The sequence below is a fragment of the Oratosquilla oratoria genome, chromosome 9 (assembly GCF_046742065.1).
Source record: "Oratosquilla oratoria isolate Oo_2021 chromosome 9, ASM4674206v1, whole genome shotgun sequence".
Lineage (NCBI taxonomy): Eukaryota > Metazoa > Arthropoda > Malacostraca > Stomatopoda > Squillidae > Oratosquilla > Oratosquilla oratoria.
In genome coordinates this window covers 67,187,537-67,208,618 of record NC_134785.1, presented here as the reverse complement: position 1 = coordinate 67,208,618, position 21,082 = coordinate 67,187,537, and the positions used below count along the sequence as shown (strand labels likewise).

Sequence of the window (21,082 nt, the reverse complement as noted above, 5' to 3'; positions counted from 1 at the left end):
ATTTATTCATTAGGGGTGTGCTGATTCCATTTGTTTGCCGATGCCAATGCCGATTCCTAATCACTCCTAGTTGCCAATTCCTATTCACTCTTAGTTGCCAATACCAATGCCGATTCCACTTTATATAATTATGGTATATCAGTTTTAATATAAAATAATTAAACTGTGATTTTTACTTGCTTTATCATCTGTGTAGATTTATACATGCCAGTTATTGAGCTGTTGGATGCTAATGATTGAATGAATTTAATGGTGCTTATTGATTGACCACTTCATGATTGTGAGTGTATGATTGTATTATTTTCTATCAATTGGAAAAGAGGTTAAAAATGACCTATTTCATAGATTTTGATGTAATGACTAACTTCAAGTAACTTGAATCATTTAATGCATGGTTTTAATAAAACACGTGTGCAGAGTGTAAGATTTATTAATCAATTTCTTAATCCTAACTTAATAGTAAAACCTAAACTTAACTCAGTCTCTACTAATATTTGACCCATGAAATGTGGGGAATTCTCTCTCTCTCTCTCTCTCTGTCTCTCTGTGTCTGTCTCTCTCTCTGTCTCTCTCTCTGTCTCTCTCTCTGTCTCTCTCTCTGTCTCTCTCTCTGTCTCTCTCTCTCTGTCTCTCTCTCTCTGTCTCTCTCTGTCTCTCTCTCTCTCTGTCTCTCTCTGTCTCTCTCTCTCTCTCTCTCTCTGTCTCTCTCTCTGTCTCTCTCTCTCTGTCTCTCTCTCTCTGTCTCTCTCTCTCTGTCTCTCTCTCTCTGTCTCTCTCTCTGTCTCTCTCTCTCTCTCTCTCTCTCTCTCTCTCTCTCTCTCTCTCTCTCTCTCTCTCTCTCTCTCTCTCTCTCTCTCTCTCTCTCTCTCTCTCTCTCTCTCCTTCCTTCTCCTTCCTTCTCCTTCCTTCTCCTTCCTTCTCCTTCCTTCTCCTTCCTTCTCCTTCCTTCTCCTTCTCCTCCTTCCCCTTCTCCTTCTCCTCCTTCCCCTTCTCCTTCTCCTCCTTCCCCTTCTCCTTCTCCTCCCAAAAAGCTGTGTCTGGGCATAAAATCCAAAAAGGAACAGAAAGGTCGATGAAAACAAATGAAGATTTTTTCTTTGAAGTTTCACTGTCCAAATTTGGCTCATGTGGTTGTGAATTTGACAGCAGATCATCTAAACACGAGTCAGTCATGACTGTCATTGTCAAAAAGCATAAAGATGTATTATGTATTTACCTGTCAAAATACATAAAAAGAAATTTATAAACTATTCATTTGGCTATAAATTGCTGATAAGTGAGAGTAAATTCCTCCACCGATTTTTCGCACTTCTGATCGGGTAAAATCGACAGTTCATGGACGCCTAGACGATTTACTCCCATATTACTCTCGCTTTATTTCTGTTGTAGAAACTTTGCTGTTTCAAAAAACAAAACAAAACAAAAATTTATTTTTTTTAATTTTATATAAATAAAAAAAATGTATATATATAATTTGCTCTAACATTTACTCCTACTTGTGCTGTTACTTTAAAAGTTTCTCTGGTCGTACGTCCTTGTGTCTGCAGATTTGATCACCTCTGCATAATATTTTTGAAATGTGTGTTATGACACTAGATGGCAGTGTAGGTTTACCACTACCACAGCATATTCCTAGCCATTTCATTCCCTATGATTGTGATGCTATGTGAAAATAAAATAAGCAATGATTATTTGGTAGTGGTATCTCGTATAGCACATAGTATATTGCATGTCCCAATACAACCACCAGAACAATGAATAATAGATGAATTACTGAATTGGCAAAATATTGCCAATGCCGAATCCCATTCTTAGAAAATATGCTGTTTCTCGCTGATGTCGATGCCGATTCTTGCAAATGCCAATTAATCAGCAGACCCCTAATATATGTGTGTGTATATACATATATATATATATATATATATATATGTATATATATATACATATATACATATATGCATATATATACATATATATGTATATATATATGTATATATATATATATATATATAGAGAGAGAGAGAGAGAGAGAGAGAGGGGCCAGAACCTTTATTAATTCATATTTGATTGAGTTTAATGGACCCTCATGTGTTTTAGAAACGCATGCACTTGAAATAGTGAAGGTGATATAGCCCAAGCTGCAACAATACATGAATTCAAATATGCATACATATACCAAAGGATTTTTCCCCCTTACAATGGAAGTAGCCTAAAAACAAAGGCATAGAAACCACTCCCACCCATTCCATCCCCTACATACTCCACTCCCCTCTACCCTCTGATCTTGGCACCTCCTGGATGATGGGTCATCCCTTCATCTAGTCCACTGCCCTGGGTCAGAAGCAGTGCTGCAAGACACAGCACATCCACAGCAAAGCCACTTCATTAAATAGACAAAAAAAAAAAAAGAAAAGAAAAATGCAGGCAAGGAGAAGACGGAGAAATCCCTTCAGGCTGCATCAGTTTATTTCTCGTACTCCCCCACCCACTCCCCCTTATGCATCACAGCATCATCAGTGCACAACCATTTTTCATTCACCCCTATCATCTGTCATCTCCCGTCCTTCCTCAACAGACATTTCCCTCTTTCCCAATGCCCCTTTTACCCCATCCATCCATCTCATCCTAGGTTGACTCCTCATGTTCACTCCTTCCACCTCTGCCTTCCACACCTCTTTTACTGGTCTTCACTCATCCTTTCCATGTGTCCAAACCATTCCAATATTCTTTCATCAACCCTATCTCCCAGCTCCCTTTCCACCCCTGCTCTCCTCCTCACCTCCTCATTTCTCATCCTATTCAGCTCTCTCTTCCTCTCTTATGATCCATGTTTCTGTCCCATACAGTGCTGTCAGCACAATCACTCCTTCATATAATCTTCTCTTAGCATCCATTCCCAAATGTCTATTTCTTGTTACACTTTTTAATCCCCCAAGGCATTTACTCTAGTCTCTCAATCTACAGTGTACCTCCACCTCCACTCCTCCCTTTCCTGCCACATTTGCACCCAAGTAGCTAAAACTATCCACTTCCTCTTGTCACAAAAACTTGTCACACCATATATTCCCCTTGCTGACTCACAACACGGTTTTAGGCCACTACACTCCACAAACTCTTCTGACAAACCTCACACAAAGAATTTTAGACTTCCAGTCTGTTGCTACATTCAACCCTTGTACATCTCATCACCTTACTTTTACCCACATTTATCTTCAACTTCCTTCTTTTGCACACCTTCCTAAACTCTGTCACTAACTTCCTCAATCCCTCCTCAGATCCTGCCACAAGCAGTGTCGTCAGCAAACAACTGGCTTATCTTCTACTTTTCTCCATTTTCTTTAACCATCTCCAATCTCTGACCCACTACCCTTGCATTTACCTCTAGCACCACCCCATCCATGTATAAATTCAGCCAGGGTGATGTAACACATCCCTGACAAAGACCCACCTTTACCTCAAACCACTCACTATATTTCTAATCCTAACACAATTTCTATTACTCTCGTATAAACTCTTGACTGCTCTTAACAGCTTTCCTCCTATCCCATATATCTGCAATACCTCCCACAATGCCTGTCTACTGTCATAAGCCTTTTCTAAATCCATAAAAGCCCAAAAGACATCCTTAACTTTTCTTATAGCTTTCTCACACATGTCTTACCACAAAAATCTGATCTATGCAACCCCTACCTGTCCTAAATCCACACTGTTCCTCACCAATTACTCCCTTTGTTCCTCTCCTAATCCTCTCAATCTAGACCCTCCCATAAGCCTTCCCAAATACACTTAACAAGCTGATTCCTTTGAAACTACTACACTCATCCTTGTCCCCATTTCCCTTGTAAAGTGGAACAATACAGACACTACTCCAGTCCTTCGGCACTCTACCCTCTCTTAAACAAACATTAAATAACCTCACCAGCCAGTCCACCATCACTGTACCTCCTTTTTTCAGACATTTTGCATGGTATTCATCCAACCCAAGTGCCTTACCTGCTCTCATCATCTTAACAGCTGCCTTCACTTCATCTTTCTTTATTTCTCCTCCATTTTCCTCACTCATCATGGTCATTTTCTTAGTGCTTTCCACTGCAACTACCTTTCCTTCTCTATCCTCCTTCACATTTAGCAACTCCCTAAAATACTCTACCCACCTTCCTCTCACTGTTTTCTCTTCCATTATCATCTCTCCATCTGCACCTTTTACCTTTTCTTCTCTACTTGATTTGCCTCCTTTTCCTCTTTTAATTTCTTTCAAACCTTTTTTATTACTTTCAAAATTTTCTGTCATACTCTTACCCCATTTCACATCTGCTCTCCTCTTTGCCTCCTTTATCTTGTGCTTTACTTCTCTTCTCTTTACTTTGTACCTCTCATATGATTCCCTCATCCTAATTAGTAACCAATCTGTGAAAACCTGCTTCTTCTCTTCTACACCCTTCTTTGCTTCCTCTTCCTACCACTCACTAACCTTCATTCTATTTCATCCTGTCCTGTTCCATACACCATCTTTGCACACTTTGTGACTCCTTGAACCATCCCCATTCCTCCTTCACTCCTAGTTCTACTCTATCTTTCATTCCCTATCTTTCATTCCCTTCCACTCTTCTCTCAGCTTCTTCTTATACTCCATTTCTTTCTCATTTAAGCAGTTCACTCTAAGTACCTCCCTATCTTCTGCCCTTTTCCTCTTTCTCCACCTATTCTCCAGTCTCAACTTACCTTCCACCTAAAACTGATCTGATATTCCCCCACTCTCTCCCCTTAGAACATGTACATCCTTAACTCTCCCTATTGTACTCCTGGTTACCACTATATTGTCCTTTAACGCTCTATCTACCACCCTCTCCCATGTGTACTTATGCTTGACTTTCTTCCTGAACACTATATTTACTATCACAACTCTCTTTCTAGACACATCTCCACCATCAACTTACTATGATTTTTTCCTGGAATTCCATACTTCCCAATCACTCCATCTATTGGTTCATTTCCTACCCTAGCATTAAGGTCTCCCAATACAACTATATTGACATTGCACCTTAACCCCTTCCATACGGTGCCGCATACGTAGGCGGCATGAGCAAGTGGATACGCGAGGCTGCCATATCGGCATCTTGATTATATTTATTGTAGTTGCCCCTGCGTAATGACATACTCTCTAAACTGTCTTCATCACATTTTCTATGGTTATCAAAATTCACGGGTGAAAGAGAGAACGATCGATATAAGCGGTGACTATATTTTATGATGCGAGTATTATTACAACACATCGTACGTCTGGCAGCTAATGCTGCCCGCGAGATTTTGGCCCGTACTGAAGAGGTTAATCCCTCTATGTACTCTTTTAAATCTATCTTAAATGCCTCCCTTTCCTCTACACACTTCTCACTACCAGGCCCATATGCACTTACAAAAACCCACATCTCCCTTCATAGTTTTGCCTTCATCCACATCAACTTTGAAGAAACCTCCTTCCACTCTACTACATGCTTACCTGTCTCTTCACTCATTAGTATAGCCACCCCTTCTCTCCCTCGTCCTCTCTTCACTCCTGAGAACCTCCCAACTATACTCCCAAACTCACACTCGCCCCTCCCTCTGAACTTAGTTCCACTCAATGCCAACACATCCATCTTTTTTCTCACAAACATACTGCCTATCTCTTCCCTTTTACTCTCATCTGTACCACATCCACGCTCATTAAAAGACCCAAACCTTAGGGTACTGGTTGGAAAACTCCTAGATACTTTTATGCCTTTACTTTTTTTAGGAATGCCCCCTTTGGGGCTACAGGTAGCAGGATTCCAAGTCCCATCCCTGTCCCGTTTTTCTCGCCTCGTATGACTCAAGTGGGAAGACTTGGTGGCAGCATTCTTTTCCCCCACCACAGGATTAGGCGAAAAAAGGAAACTAGTGTTCAGAGAAATGGTACAGGACAGTAACAAAGGGTGGGGGGACAGTCACAGTATAATAAAAGTGTCATTATTTATCTTATGAACAGAGATTTCCTCTATCACAGACAAAATGATGTGTGGCTCTGGTCTGTAGGGGCACCCCATATAGACCCTAAAGTATCAGCTGCATGCTACTTTGTCACAATAACATGCAGCCAATACCCCAGATGGGGAATTCAAATATAAATATAATACAGCGAGTCCTTGTACGGTAATTCTTTATCCGATAAATTCACAGTTACGGTATTTGGTAATTACTACCCTCGATTCTATTTACGGTAAGAAAAATTCACAGATATGGTATCTGCTCGGTTTTGAAGAGGGAAGAGCAGGGAGAAGGTATGTCTGCCATATCCTATTATTACATGTTATAATGGGTTCGGTATATGGTAATTTCAATTTGCGGTAAGGTTTTCAGGAAAGTGTATGTACCGTATAACAAGGACTTACTGTAATTGGAAATCAAGGATATAGATTAAGTTGGAACTGTACATGAATTTGAGGCTAGGTATTGTAAGATATTTGGAGATAATTAGGAATATTGTAGAGTAGGATACATGTCTCAATGCATGTTGCTGATTTCCTGTATACTGCAACTAACTAAATACAAAGTGTGTTACTTATGTTCACATAATGCTAATCGTTCAGAAACTGAAAAAGTGAAATTTTCTACTGTCTTGGCATCTAACCCACCTTGTTACTATGGTTCTTTATGGGAAAATTATGATTATTTAAATGATTTCCATGTATGCAAGGTTTTTAGGAATGTATCCTTTGCATAAAGGGAGAGATACATCTTGTATTATTTTTGTATATTGTAGGGAGTCATAGGTTTGAAGCTTGTTTTATATGTCCATTGATGATATTGCATTGTTTTGGTGATGGAATTTTTCCTTTGGTTTTTTCAGCTGTTTCATAGATGAGCTGGGCTTAATTTTGAGTGATAATTTTTATTTTATTTTATTTATTTATTTTTTTTTTTTTCCATCTTTGTCTTCATCTTCTTCTTTGTCTTTATCTTCTTGCACATTTTCACTTGACCTAATAACTATACAATAGGGTTTCGTCAGTCATACCTGTGGTGAGCAATTTTTCAGGAAAAAAAAGTTCTCAAAAGAAAGCTTTACTGTTGTAAAATGATGCATAGAAAAGTATAGAAAACCCAAATATTAGTTAATTAATTACCTTATGTATGGTATGGTGGTGTAGCAAAGTTGTGTAATTTGTCATTTGTCATGCTTTCCCTTGCTTCTTCTCTGTACCATGTACAGTCATAACTTTTCTGCTAATTTCTTTCACACTTTGTTCCTCACCATTACTGCTTAAATCATCCATTGTTTCTTTCCTTTTCATAGGAATGTTTTTTGTGTAACGTAGCTTCTGTCTTACACCATGAGAAATAGAAGGTTGTGCAGAGGAGGAGGATCACAGGCATATGTGGGTGGGTAGGTCTGTCGCATGGACTATTTCACCCTGAGATTCCAAACTTCATTATAAGGCATGAAAATTGTCTATGTGTAAGTTAAGTTGCATCTTGCACCACAAGAAGTAGAGGGTTGTGGGTTGCGTTGAGGTGCAGGGAGGAGGAGGAGCTCAAAATCTGTTTTGTGAACACATTTACCTAGAGTTGCCAAACTTCATTTTAATATACAGTGAGACCTTTCATTAACGGACGTTAATTAGCTGTGTTTGCGGTGTTTTCGGTGTTTTGGAATGGTTTTTGGGTTGCATAGTGATTGCACACACTAAACAACAGCACCAAAAACATAGCGAAAACACCACAAACACAGCTAATTAACGTCTGTTAATGAGAGGTCTCACTGTATATCATTCATATACCAAGGCTTTTTCCCCCTTACAAGGGGGGTAGCCAAAAAGAAAAAGGCATAAAATCATTCCCACCCATTCTATCCCTGAATACACTCCACACCCCTCCACCCTCCCTCTTATCTTAGCACCTCCTGAATGACGGGTCATCCCTGCACCTTGTCCACTGCCCTGGGTCAGAAGCAGTGTCGCAAGTCACAGCACATCCACAGCAAGGCCGCTTCATTAAATCGGGGACCCCCCCTCTCCGTCCCCCCATTGCCTAAAAGGAGAGGACGGGGAGAAATCCCTTTGGGCTGCTTCAAAATTTGCTCACACATACTACCTCACCCCCCATCCACCTGCCCATTCCACCTCATGCTATCACAACATCATCCATATACAACCACTCTCCATTCACCCCTGTCTTCTGTCCTCTCCCGTCCTTCCTCAACAGACATTCCCCTCTTCCCCAAAGCCTCCTTCACCCCATCCATCCATCTCATCCTAGGACGCCCCCTCATGTTCACTCCCTCCACATCTGCCTTCCACACCTCTTTTACTAGTCTTTCTTCACTCATTCTTTCCATGTGTCCAAACCATCCTAATATTCTTTCATCAACCCTATCTCCCAGCTCCCTTTCCACCCCCGTTCTCCTCCTTACCTCCTCATTTCTCACTCTATCTAGCCTAGTAACCCCCATCATACTTCTCAGACACCTCATCTCAAACACATTCAAACTCCTTCTCTCTTCTTCTCTTATGTTCCATGTTTCTGTCCCATACAGTGCTGTTGGCACAATCACTCCTTCATACAGTCTCCTCTTAGCATCCATTCCCAAATGTCTATTCCTCATTACACTCTTTAATCCACCAAGGCATTTACTCGCTTCTCTCAATCTACATTCTACCTCCACTTTCACTCCACCTTTCCCTGCCACATTTGCACCCAAGTATCTAAAACTATCCACTTCCTCCAGTCGCTCTCCCTTAACCCTGGACAGGTAGCGTGGACAAACTCTCCCGGCACAGGTAGCGTGGTGTCATATCTGTTACTTTCACTTTGGGCGCTTATACCCAGTTACCATTATGCCCTTCTTTATTTATTTTATTATATTTCAATAATATAAAGACTCTACTTTCTACTGGTGAAGGAGAAAAAAAATGCTGAATATAAAAATAACACTTTACTTACATGATTACGAAAAAAATTGTAAAAATAGACATTTGGTCAAATAACAGGCACTGTACACTTTAGAATACCAAATTCCACTAATAACGAGTGTTTTCTTGAAAGTAGAAGAGTTTCTGAGTTGATTGATGTAAAAACATTGTTGATTGGAGCAAAACTGCAAAATCTGTAAAGAAAAGAAAAAGCGGTTGATTTTTTTTATGTACAAAATCACTAAAATTTTTGGTGTGAAAGGAAGGCTATATCTATAGTAGTAATACTTATTAGATCTGGATGAAATTTTCCAGAAGTCATCTACAATAATCCTAGATGACGACAAAACCTTAGAAAATGATATCTAGTGACCATAAACTAGAAAAAAAAGGCTTAGTTTCAATGTAACCCTTACTGTGCGCAATTTACGTAAAAGGAAGGCATATTTAGAGTACTAATAATGGATGGATATGCATGAAATTTTGCAAAAGTAATTTACAATGGCCCTAGATAGGATAAAAAGTATTAAAAATTATATTTAGTAAGTATAAACTGGTAAAAAAAATAATTTGTGAAACTTACCACGTGCGATGGCACCGGTCACAGATGTAGTTGACATGCGAGTTACATGCAGGTTTATGGCACTTTACACACAAAAGCTTGGTCCTGGCATTAGAAGAGGAAGGGCAGAGAGAGCATATGCCTCAAAAGTCACTATAGAAGGCTCTTCATCGCTACTCACGAAAAGGGGCCTGCAAATACTCTTCCTCCGTCAGACTTCTCTTTGCCATGCTGAAATCTGATAATAGAAAAAAATTGAAAATTAGAAATTAGCCTCAAAATCAAATTTTCGCTGCCCTCCGATCCAATATGGCGATTGGTACGGGTAGCTACACCATTCACTGATATTTTCCGATAAACACAATAAAATTATTTCACTAAGTAATAATGCAGTAATGAAAATTGCAAAACTTTTGCAATTGCGTGACTTACCCGAGTAACGGTAGCGTGGTGTCAGATATGCACCATTTACAACTTTGGAGGGCGATAGCGGGTGAAGGTGGCGGAGCAGAGGTGACACACATGTTGCTTTCACTGAGGCCGGTGAATGACTAACGGTCCCTGAAATACAAGCGAGATCATGCCAGGCGTCTATGCGCAGAAACCAAAAAACGCGTTTTGCGCAGCGTCCTGGTGCGGATCTGACACAACGCTACCTGTCCAGGGTTAATGCTCACTTCCAGTCTACTGCCACTTTCACCCCTTGTACATCTCATCACCTTACTTTTACCCACATTTATCTTTAGCTTTCTTCTATCACATACTCTCCCAAACTCTGCCACCAACTTCCTCAATCCCTCCTCCGATCCTGCCACAAGCGCAGTGTTGTCCGCAAACAACAACTGGCTCACCTCCCACTTTTCTCCATTTTCTTTAACCATCTCTAATACCTTGCCCACTACCCTGTATATAGGAGTGAAATATAGACTGCCAAGTTTGAAAGAGAGCCTTCACATCGTATGATGTGTGTCACAGATACTGTGAGATAGCAATGGCCCTAGATTGGATGTACTATCTACACCAAGAACTGATGCGTATTTATTGGAGATATTCAAAGCGGCATTCATTTGCACAAGCTGTCCCTCTGTATAGGGCACAATATTTGCTGGTTTTCCTTTGGTAGTCAAAGCTTCCTGTATCATGGGTTAAAATATTGTCCTGACACACAATTAATTGCAAATCATCTGTGTTGTGCTTTTGTCTGCATACACAACATTTTTGTCATCGTATTTAACGTTACGGACTTGTTTTGTACCTCTTGGAGCATTATTGGAATTGTTAATTTAGAATATGCTTCCTGCAGTAGCAGCTTTCTCAAAGGTTCCTGAATTCAAATCAAGCAAACAGTGCTCTGAGGTCATTAGAACTGCAAATAAATTCATTGGATTCATAGGTACTTTTGGTTTTAGAACTGAAGGAAGTATTCTTAATCTAAACAGTGCCTGAGTCAGACCTAACCTATACTGTGTACAGTGCTGGTCCTCATATTACAAGAAGGATATAAAGAAGTTAGAACGAGTGTAGTGTAGAGTAACAAAGCTCATTCATAGGTTGCAAAATAAGCCATACGAAGAGCACTTAAGTGAGCTAACTTTTAGTCTCTCGAAACTGAGAATGAGAGGACATTTAATTCAGGTCTTCAGAATTGTCAAAGGAATTGAATACATGGATATGAAAAAAATGTTTTAAAATTGATACCTCCACTGCAACTAAGAGTAATGTGTGCAAGATTGTAGGAAAACTATTTCAAACATACGTGGTAAAATACTTTCTTCAGTAGGGTTAAGATATGGAATGATCTACCATCCAACATTATTGATTGTTCCACTGTAGAGGTATTGAAAAAAAATTCTTGACATTGATTTAACTACAAATCTCCAATTAGAATTATTTCTGAATATATTAAGGAGAGAAAAAATAAAAAGGAAGAAAATAATGATAATAATACATACCATACATGGCATGATAACAATAATGGTAGTAATAGAAAATAATTAAGAGAAAATAATAATGGTAGTAATAGGATAAGTTCTGAAACAGCCATGTAAGAAACAATAGGGTTGCTGTTCATTTGTCCATGTAACTCCATGAGTCCTACTTTGCTGATTCTAGTGAATTGATATCCTTTCTATAGGATGGAGACCAAAACTGTACCACATAGGATGGGTCTATCACCAGGTAGTTTAATAACTACATCTGCACTTTTATTTGGAATTGTCCTTGTGATAAAACCTAATCCCCTGTTAGCTCATGGATTTAAGGTGTGGACTTGCTAACACTTCCATATCCTTTTCGCATTTGGTTTTTCTCTAGTATGGTGTGTAAGCTATACATGTTTTCTGGATTATGTAAAACTGTGTAAACCACTTCAGTATGACTCAAATTCTTGCATGCAGCATCAGCTGCCAAACGTGATTCATCACACTACTCGTATTATAAAATATAGTCACTGTTGTATTACTCTCTCTTTTACTCTGAGTAATAATAAACAAAGAAAACATGATCAAATCAGTTCACAGAATGCAGGGATAACTCTTGTACAACTGTAAAAAAAATGTGTATAATCAAGATGCAGATGCCGGCATCCTCGTGTACCTACTCGTGCCTCATGACACCTACATGTGCGTCATCATACCAAAGTGGTTAACATGCTGCACTTTTGAGATATGGAAGTCCATTAGCCATTTCACAGACCATGTATTCATAAGATGGCATCCTGTTTTAATGTCACGCAAGCTTACTAACATTACTGATAATCCCAGTGTCTAAGTTGTTTATAATAAACAATATGGGACCCAAAACGGAGTCCTGGGGAACTCTACTAGTAACACCACCCTGTTTGGATTTTATACTGTTAATGGTGACCTGCTGTTTTTTGTCACTAATCCATGTTAAAGCAAGCTCTTCAAACTCCTGACTCCACCAAATCTTCCATAATATCAGCTCCACCAAAAAAAACAAAAACGCTCAAGAAAAGAGAGAACCACACAAGCATGCTTATATTCAGGGCACTGTCCAACACTGATACAGTATTAGCAGAGTAGGCCTGGCCACAGAATCAAACTGCTCCAGATGCAACCACCACATAGAGGACACTGAACACCTCATCTTACACTGCCCCACACTAGCTGTTCCCAGACAATACAATATTTTTTCTTTGAGTGACCTATGGGGCAGTCTGGTGGCTGCATCTGATTACCTGGGAGCTGTGGGTCTCGTGCAAAAGAGATATGGGGCAACAGAGGAATTGAAAATCTTTGAACTCGTTCACTACAGAGTGTGATTTGAATTTAATTTTTATTTTCCTTGCTCTGCTAGGCTCATATTTGCCAAGCCTATAGACTTAAGTCTTCTCAATGTCTGTTCTATTGTTTAATACAATTGATACTACCTCCTCAGCTTAAATGTGATTATATTTATTTTATTCAAATATTTTTGGTGGATTTTTTTATGATTTGGGAGTAGGTGGATTGGAGGCTTCTGCATAGATTGTTTTTATCTTATATATATATATACACACACACGCAATAGCAAAGATTGTTGATGGGAGACCCATGCAGTACCTTCATTTGATTCCATATGTGTAATGCTATGAATATTTGTTTGATTGCAGGAAGCCAGCAGATGTTCTTGTCCTCCACAGTACTCAAGAAGAGGCTGCAGGAATCTCCTCCAGTTCACAAAGACTATTCTCCATGTATAAGAATAACCAGGTCAATGAAAATGACAAGGGATCTTAACTCGTGTAAGGCAGCTTTAGTCCTTGATTGATCAAATAGTACAGGATCTTGGAGGAGGTCATTCAGTATGTGAATGACTTTCACAATTTACAAAAGGTTGAATAATTTCGCTAGTAGAATTCTTAAGGTAGACAAGGTCATTACATTATCACTGCCATATCTGGCTTGAATTTCAAGGGCTTCCAAGAATAGCAAACTACGAGGATCCTTCTCACTATTATGGCTGTGTTCAGGTCTTAGGCTTTTCTTGTAAATGGTTGACTGTGTGAAGTGGTGTAATGTCTTGAAGGATCCATTATTTTGGTGGCAGGTTAGTATTGGTAGACAGTATGGTGTTTTAATGGTGATCTGATGATATTGGGAGTGATACACCTATACTGTTTAACCTCTCTACAGGTGATCTAATATTGTGTCGAGAACATAACACCAAAGCATTTACTTATGCAAATGACATGATTATAACCCAACATGTTGCAGTCTTAAATGTAAGACTACAACTACAAAATAGCAGCTAAGACCACCCAAGCCTTCTTAGACTAGAGCAATGGCTCAGAATAACGGAATGGAGGCCTCACCCTAAAAAACATGAGTAATAATTTTCACTTCTGACAACCATGAATTAGAAAAAAAGAAATGAAAAAGGGAAAAAAATGTAATATTAAATGGCCAAATCCTTCCATTGGCAAGGAACCCTTAAATTCTAGGCCTCAATACTTGTATGACCTTCAGCCCACTCATCAAAGATCTGATAATGAAAATTAACAGGAAATTAAACCAACTGAAATCAGTTGCAAGCATGGTCTTTGGACAACAGAGCTTAACTCCAATTACTGTCTACAAGTAATTCAAAAGAACTACACTTGACTGTGCTTGTTCAGTATAATTCCAAACAATCGGGAAAATTAACATATACTCTTTACAAACTATATAAAGGAAAGCCGTGAGAATAATAACAAGGTGCATGAAAAATCATCACAGTAGGACACCTCCATACAGTAACCAAAATCCTCCCCATAGGAAATATGAAGATGATGGGTACAGTTCAATCCTAGAGCCCTCAAAACCACTTGCCCATCTCATTATGTTGCACAGCCATGTTCAGCTGAATGTAAAAAAAAATTATATGAACAGCACACTATTCAAAAGTACCACACAATACGTCATCACAAAAAACATGTATGCAACCAAAATACTAAAGCTTTTCAAGACAGACCACGAAACTCAATACTGAAATATCCCTCAGAAAAGAAAGAACCATGTTGGCACACTTGCATTGAGGACACCAGCTGTAAGACAGTACCAACATAGAATAGGCATGGTCCTAAATGCAACCACTACACAGACAACACTGAGCATTTTATCCTTTACTGCCTCACACTAAGTCCCTAGATAACAACACAATACTTATTCCCTGAGTGACTTAGAGGTCTGCTTGGTGGCAATTGCCAATTGCCTGGGAGAGCTATGGTCTCCTGCAAGAGTCCTGAGGCAACAGGTTGATAAATTAAAATTCCAGGGACCAGTGACAGGTATCTTCTTGTGGTGGTCCTGCAAGATGGACAGCAGAGCTGCTAGTTTTCAAAACTTGTCAACCCATTTCCGTCAGGAAATCCCTCGGGCCAACACTGTCTCAGGACTATCCCAACATATCTATCAACTTCAGCTGATTTTTCTGAAAAGTTTTCATATATGGAGAGGTGACAACTGGCAACAGCTCCCCTCCTCCTATTACTTTCAGTCAGTGACGTTGAAATAGTCCCACATCAGTACAACATAGATAACAGTCCAAAGTTTCTTCCCAGAGAGATCTGTGGGAGAGCTTTGAGATAACGTTTATTATTATGTAGATTTTAGATGTCCAACTCCATATGTGTCATGGGCTATGTGGTTGCAGGAGCAGGGAATGGAGGTAAACTAGAGTGAAGGAACCAAGTAAATGTCTTGACAGAATGAAAAGTGTCATAAGAAAGAACTGTCTGGGGAAGGATTGAGCCAATGACACTGTATGGGCAGAAATTTTGAATTTAAGAGAGGCAGAAAGGAGAAATTTAAATGTGTTTGAGAAGTATGGCTAATGTTACAAGGATGGATAAAGTGAGAAATGAGGAGGAAAGTAGGGGTGGAAAGGGAGTTGGCAGATGAAAAAATACTGGGATAGTTTGGGCACTTGAAAAGAATGAATGAAGAAAGATGAGATAAAAGAGCATGAAAAGTAGAGATGAATGTAGTGAACCTGAAGGGTAAACCAAGAACGAGATAACTGGATGGGGTGAAATGGGCTTTGGATAGAAAGGTATTGTTTGTTGAATCTGTACCCCTAGATGGAGGTGAGGATGTTGATGTATTTTGAAAATGGATGGCAAGGAGATAATTTTGACATCTTTCTAGCAGGACAACCACTTGTTGGTCCCTGTTTGCCATAACTGTAACATGCATTCTGGAAAAACACAGACATTATTTTTAAAGGATGGTAGATAATATGTTGAACAATATTGCCCATTCTATTTTATAATCTTAATTCAGGCCAAGACCCAACAATTTTACTCTGCTAAGGAATAAACTGAACAAGGAGAAAGAGATCTTGATTGGTGGAGACAATTTTATTCTAAGTATAATCCTCAGGGGTGGGGGATCCTCTGATCTTGGCCTGAACAGAAACTCATGAGTATCACCATGATAATAGTTGTCGCATTTTTTAATAAATGGAAAACCAACATTTCCACAGCAGTTGGCAATGGTACTTGAGCCTTCCTACAGATTTCTCTGGGAAGAAACCTTAGACTGTTGTAAGTGTTGTATTGGTGTGGGACAGTTTCTGTGTCACTGCCTGAAGGTAGGAGGGGAACAGTTGTTGGTTGTCAGGTCTCTATGTGTGAAAAGGCTTAAGAGAAATAGTTGAAGTTGATAGATATTTTGGGACCAGCCCAGAGAGAGTCCACCTCTCAAGACTACGTATCTTGATAGAGATGAAGGGGTAGACAGGTTTTGGAAATGGGCAGCTGTGCTATCCACCTTACAGGACCACCACAAATAGGTATTCATCATTAATCCCTATATCATATCAGAAAGGAAATGGCAGCTGACATTGCTACTGAAATGCGAGTTATAGACATGAAAATTGATGTATGCACATATCCCTTGTATTTTCTATTGCTCTGTAGATCAAAAAAAGGAAACCTGCAAGTGGTGGTTATGTTAAAATGAATGTCAAGAGAAAATAATTTTACTGCTTCCCATCTTCAAATCTTGTCAACACCCACCCCTTCATCTGGAGTTGACTGAAGAGCTCCATCAATTTTGATTGTATTTCCTCAGCCTTTACACAGGAGAGCTAACAAAGAGTACTCCCTAGTACTACAAGTTGTTGATATAGAGACAGTCTTATGGTAATACAGCTCAAACAAGTCAATTTCTTCCCAGATAGACCTATGGGAGGACCAAAAGACTGTCACCAACCACTGTGATGCTGCAGGTTTCGGTGAAACTTGAGGCAACAAATGTTATTATATAAATTAGAAGTATGAAACTGAATATGAAAAATATATATATTATTTGTATAAGAATTTCCAGACTGCCACAGCTAATGGAGCATTTATCATTATCTTAAACCCATAAACTGCAAGTTTGACAACCAATACAAAAACCGTGTTCTGTTATTACAGGTAGTTTCAAAAGTTCATGATTTCAGCATTGCCCCCCCCCATCCTTCATGCTCCATCTTTAGACCTTTGCACTAAATAAGCACTGTTTAGTGTAGTTGGAGTTTTGTTCATCTTTCAAGGAAACTAATTTAGTTTATGGGTTCATTAACTAAATTCACATTTTAGAGGACAAATTTAAACCTGTGTTACAGAGTACTGTATAGATTGCCTTGTAAGATATATTTTCTTATCAGAATGAACAAAGATAATATTTACTTGTACAGAATAAATGCAGTGTGAAATGTTGGTATGTCAACACTGAATTGTACCTCACAAAATATGTACACAACTCTTGCATAGAAACTGTCTGATTAGATTTTAGATTTTCTCACATTTTTATGTTCATTTTTAACATTATATTTCTTCCCCCAACTGACTTGAAAGTAAGATCAATAGATATATTTTTTCTCAAGTTACTAGAAAGTAAGATGTATATTAATAAACAATCAGAAATTAAATCCTTCATTTTTATAAGATCCTTCATTTTGTAAAATTGAAGCAGCTATGGCGGGAAGGAAAGAATTCTGCCACCATTGTGATAAAAGGGAATGCTCTTGTAGTTATGAAGACAAACATGTCCACCACGTCAAGGTGTCAATTGTCGGATAGGTTTACAAAATAAAATATTGTGCATATTTTGAGTATCCATTGGGTGAGACAGTGAATACATTGCTTCTGTCAGTTTCAAATAGCATTAATAGGTTTCTATATGTACATACATATACCAAAAGCTTTTTCCCCCCTTACAAGGGAGATTGCAAAAAAACAAAGGAGAGGGGGCATAAAAAACCACTCCTACCCATTCCATCCCAACATACTCCTCTATCTGCCCCACCCCCTACCCTCTTATCTTGGCTCCTCCTGGATGACAGATCATCCCTGTATCTCACCCACTGCCCTGGGTCAGAAGCAGTGTTGCAAGACACAGCCCATCCACAGAAAGGCCGCTTCATTAAATTGGTGACCACCCCCCTGTCTCCTCATGCAGAAATGGAGAAGATGGAAAATCCCTTTAGGCTGTGCCAATTTATTTTTCACACACAATCCCTCACTGCTCCATCCCCCACCCACTTCCCCTCATGCATCACAGCATCATCCATACACAACCATTCTCCATTCACCCCTATCTTCTGTCTATTCCCGTCCTTCCTCAACAGACATTCTCTTTTCCAATGCTCCTTTTACCCCATCCAACCATCTCATCCTAGGTCATCCCCTCATGTTCACTCCTTCCACACCTCTTTTACTAATCTTTCTTCACTCATTCTTTCCATGTGTCCAAACCATTCCATCTATATGTAATACATATTTACCAGGTGATGAAAATATTGTATATATTTATATTCAGACGTGTATATTATTTGCTTATTACTATTAGGTATCAAAAACATTGGATGTTGAAGAAGAATCATTGTTCAATAAGCCAATGAAAATCATAGTGTTGTTAAGACACTTTCACCATGGTTGTACTGTGTAATTATGACACTTTGGTAGTGATTACATAATATGAAAGGTCTCTTACAGTTGATATTTTACATGTCATCCTTTGAATGGTAGCCTTTTCCTAATTCATAAAGGCCCAAAAAACATCCTTACCTTTTGCTTAAACTTTCTCACATATGTCTTGCCACAAAAATCTGGTCCATGCAACCCCTACCTCTCCTAAACCCACAATGTTCCTCACCAATTACTCCCTCTGTTCCTCTCCTAAGCCTCTCAATTAAAATCCTCCCATAAGCCTTCCCAACTACACTCAAACTGATCCCTCTAAAACTACTACAATCACATTTGTCTCCCTTTCCCCCTGTAAAGCAGAACTATACAGGCACCTCCAGTCCTCTGGGCCTCTACTCTCCCCTAGACACAGTAAACAACTTCACTAGCCATTCAACTATTACTGTACCTATTTTTCATAACACTTTAATCCCCCAAGGCATTTACTTGCTTCTTTCACTTTTTTCAATCTACAATTTACTTCCACCTTTCCTCCTACCTTTCCTGCCATATGTGACCCCAAATACCTAAAGCTATCCACTTCCTCCAGCCCCTATCCTTTATGACTTACTTTCAACTCTCTATTATCCTCTCCCCTTGTACTATTACTGTACTATTCAGACACTCCACATAACACCCATCTAACCCAAGTGCCTTGCCTACTTTCATAATTTTCAAAACTACTTGTACCTCATCTTTTTTTTTCCTTAATTTTCCTTTCCCATCACTGTAAATTTCTTAGCGCCTTCCACTGCTACCACCAATCCCTCCCTATCCTCCTCCTCTTTAAACAACTCTGTAAAATCTGCCCACCTTCCCCATACCGCCTCCTATTCTGTTAACATTTGATGATTATACCTTTTACTTTTTCTTTACGGCTTCACTCACCTCCCCTTCCTCTCACAACTTCCTTCCAAAACATCTTTTTATTACTTTCAAAATTTTCTGTCATACTCCTCCATGTACTCTGTTACTGTCAAGTGCATCTTAAAATGCAAACAAATTTCATGGGGAACTATTATGTTCCCAGTCAGCAGCATTTACAAACCGCTTTTGTTATCATTACTCTTGTAGCTCCCAACCAGAAGGGTATATTCTTCATCTCTGGGGAGTCCAGGTGTGATAGGAACTGTGGATCATGGCTGTACATGATAGAAAAAATAGAATATTGTACTATAATTGTATTTCTGAACTGCCTTTGCAATACTTACAAAGATCTAATCAGAGGTGTACATGGAATTTATTTAACAAGAAGACCTTAACAGCAAGGAATGACATCAAGTCCTTGGCATTAGGTAATAATGAGTGCATACAGAGGTTCCCAATTAATTTTGGCAGTAACTAATTTTTCCATAAGAAAATTCAGCAGTGACCATGTTAACGCCCATAATATCTTATTTACAACCTAATATTCAATAAACACGACTAAATTTGGTGAGGACCAGTGGCAGTAATGTCAGAAGAGATTACAGTTACTCATTCAATTTCAATTGGTTATGAATTTCATGAACAATGATTTGTTACTCCTAAATTTCAATTACCCCATAATGGTAATTTAACCCTTTTTGGGAATCACTGCATTGAAAATTTATTGTGCTGGATATGTCCATTTTTGGGATTAGTATTTTTTTCTATTTCAATACACTTTTACACTTTTTTTCAGCTACATTTCCTGATGCTTATGCTGAAGTACAAAAAATACTCATTGAAATGTGTTTATCTGTACCCAAGTCTCTAGTTTATTGGTTAGGGTACCCAATATTGGAGAAGGCAAATGACAGGGTTGATGTGAGGTTGCCATGGCTGTCAACATGCATGTGGATAGGGTGTATGGATTGGGGGGGGGGGGGATGAGCATAGAGTGCTGGGTAGAGGTTTGGAGTTGGTGAGTGATATTGTGAAAAGAGGCTGAGATAATTGGTGACAGTATGGAAGTGGGGGTACTTGAGAGTAAAGGTGGGCAAAAGTAGTGATGAGATGTGCAAGGAGTGATGGGGATGGCAGGCTGGAGATGAACTGTAGAGTGAAGGAGGCAGGTAAATGTCTATAGAGCGAAAAGTATTCTGAGAAATAGGTACCTAAGAATGCAGTTAAAAGATTGTACAAGAGTCTTGGAGTTTGAGGGGAGCAGAAAAATCTGAACATGTTGAAAATGACACATTTGAGAAGTATGGCAGGTGGTCTAGGGCATAGGTGGAAAAGGGGGTTACTGGATGGGGTACATGAAGGAGTGCTGGAGTTGTTTAGACAAAATGAATGGTAGCAGAGCTGGTTTGGATATATGGAAAGACATGGACAGAATGAGTAAGGAAAGACTCATAAGAAATGTGAAAAGCAGGGTAAGACGGGTGGACTGGAAGGGATGGTGGGTGCCTTGGATGCACAAGAAGTGTCTTTGGGGGTAGTGAGCAGAGTACAAAGGATGTGAGGATGTAGAGAAGTTGCAGATAGATGGGGAAGGGGGGCATGGCACAAAGTGATGTTATTGTCAGCTCAGTGGATTTTTGATAGATAAACTTGGAGGGGAGGTGGGAGAGAACAGCTCCATCTGTTGGGCCCTGCCGTAGAGGCACTGTCTCACTTTTGTCTTGTGTGGGGTGGAAGGGGATGGTCTATTTTCACAGAGGACCAAGATGAGAGGGGATTTGGTTGGTTTTC

At 39.3% G+C, this 21,082-nt stretch overlaps 2 protein-coding genes across 5 annotated transcripts in view; one reads left to right on the top strand and one right to left on the bottom strand.

Moving 5' to 3' along the window:
* LOC143028509 (disks large-associated protein 5-like) overlaps positions 1–17,388 on the top strand; it is a 37,088-nt gene extending 19,700 nt beyond the window's left edge. For all 4 annotated transcript variants that reach the window (XM_076190706.1, XM_076190707.1, XM_076190708.1 and 1 more), the window contains exon 8: positions 13,103–17,388. In XM_076190706.1, coding sequence (XP_076046821.1) covers positions 13,103–13,260 — 158 coding nt within the window. In that variant the 3' untranslated portion in view covers positions 13,261–17,388. The remainder of the gene's footprint in view (positions 1–13,102) is intronic.
* A 1,950-nt stretch (positions 17,389–19,338) lies between these two features.
* Positions 19,339–21,082, bottom strand: part of LOC143028508 (uncharacterized) — a 7,357-nt gene continuing 5,613 nt past the window's right edge. Inside the window, exon 4 of the mRNA XM_076190705.1 lies at positions 19,339–21,082. This exon is cut by the window's right edge and continues 2,114 nt beyond it. The gene's annotated coding sequence lies outside the window, so the exon portion shown is untranslated.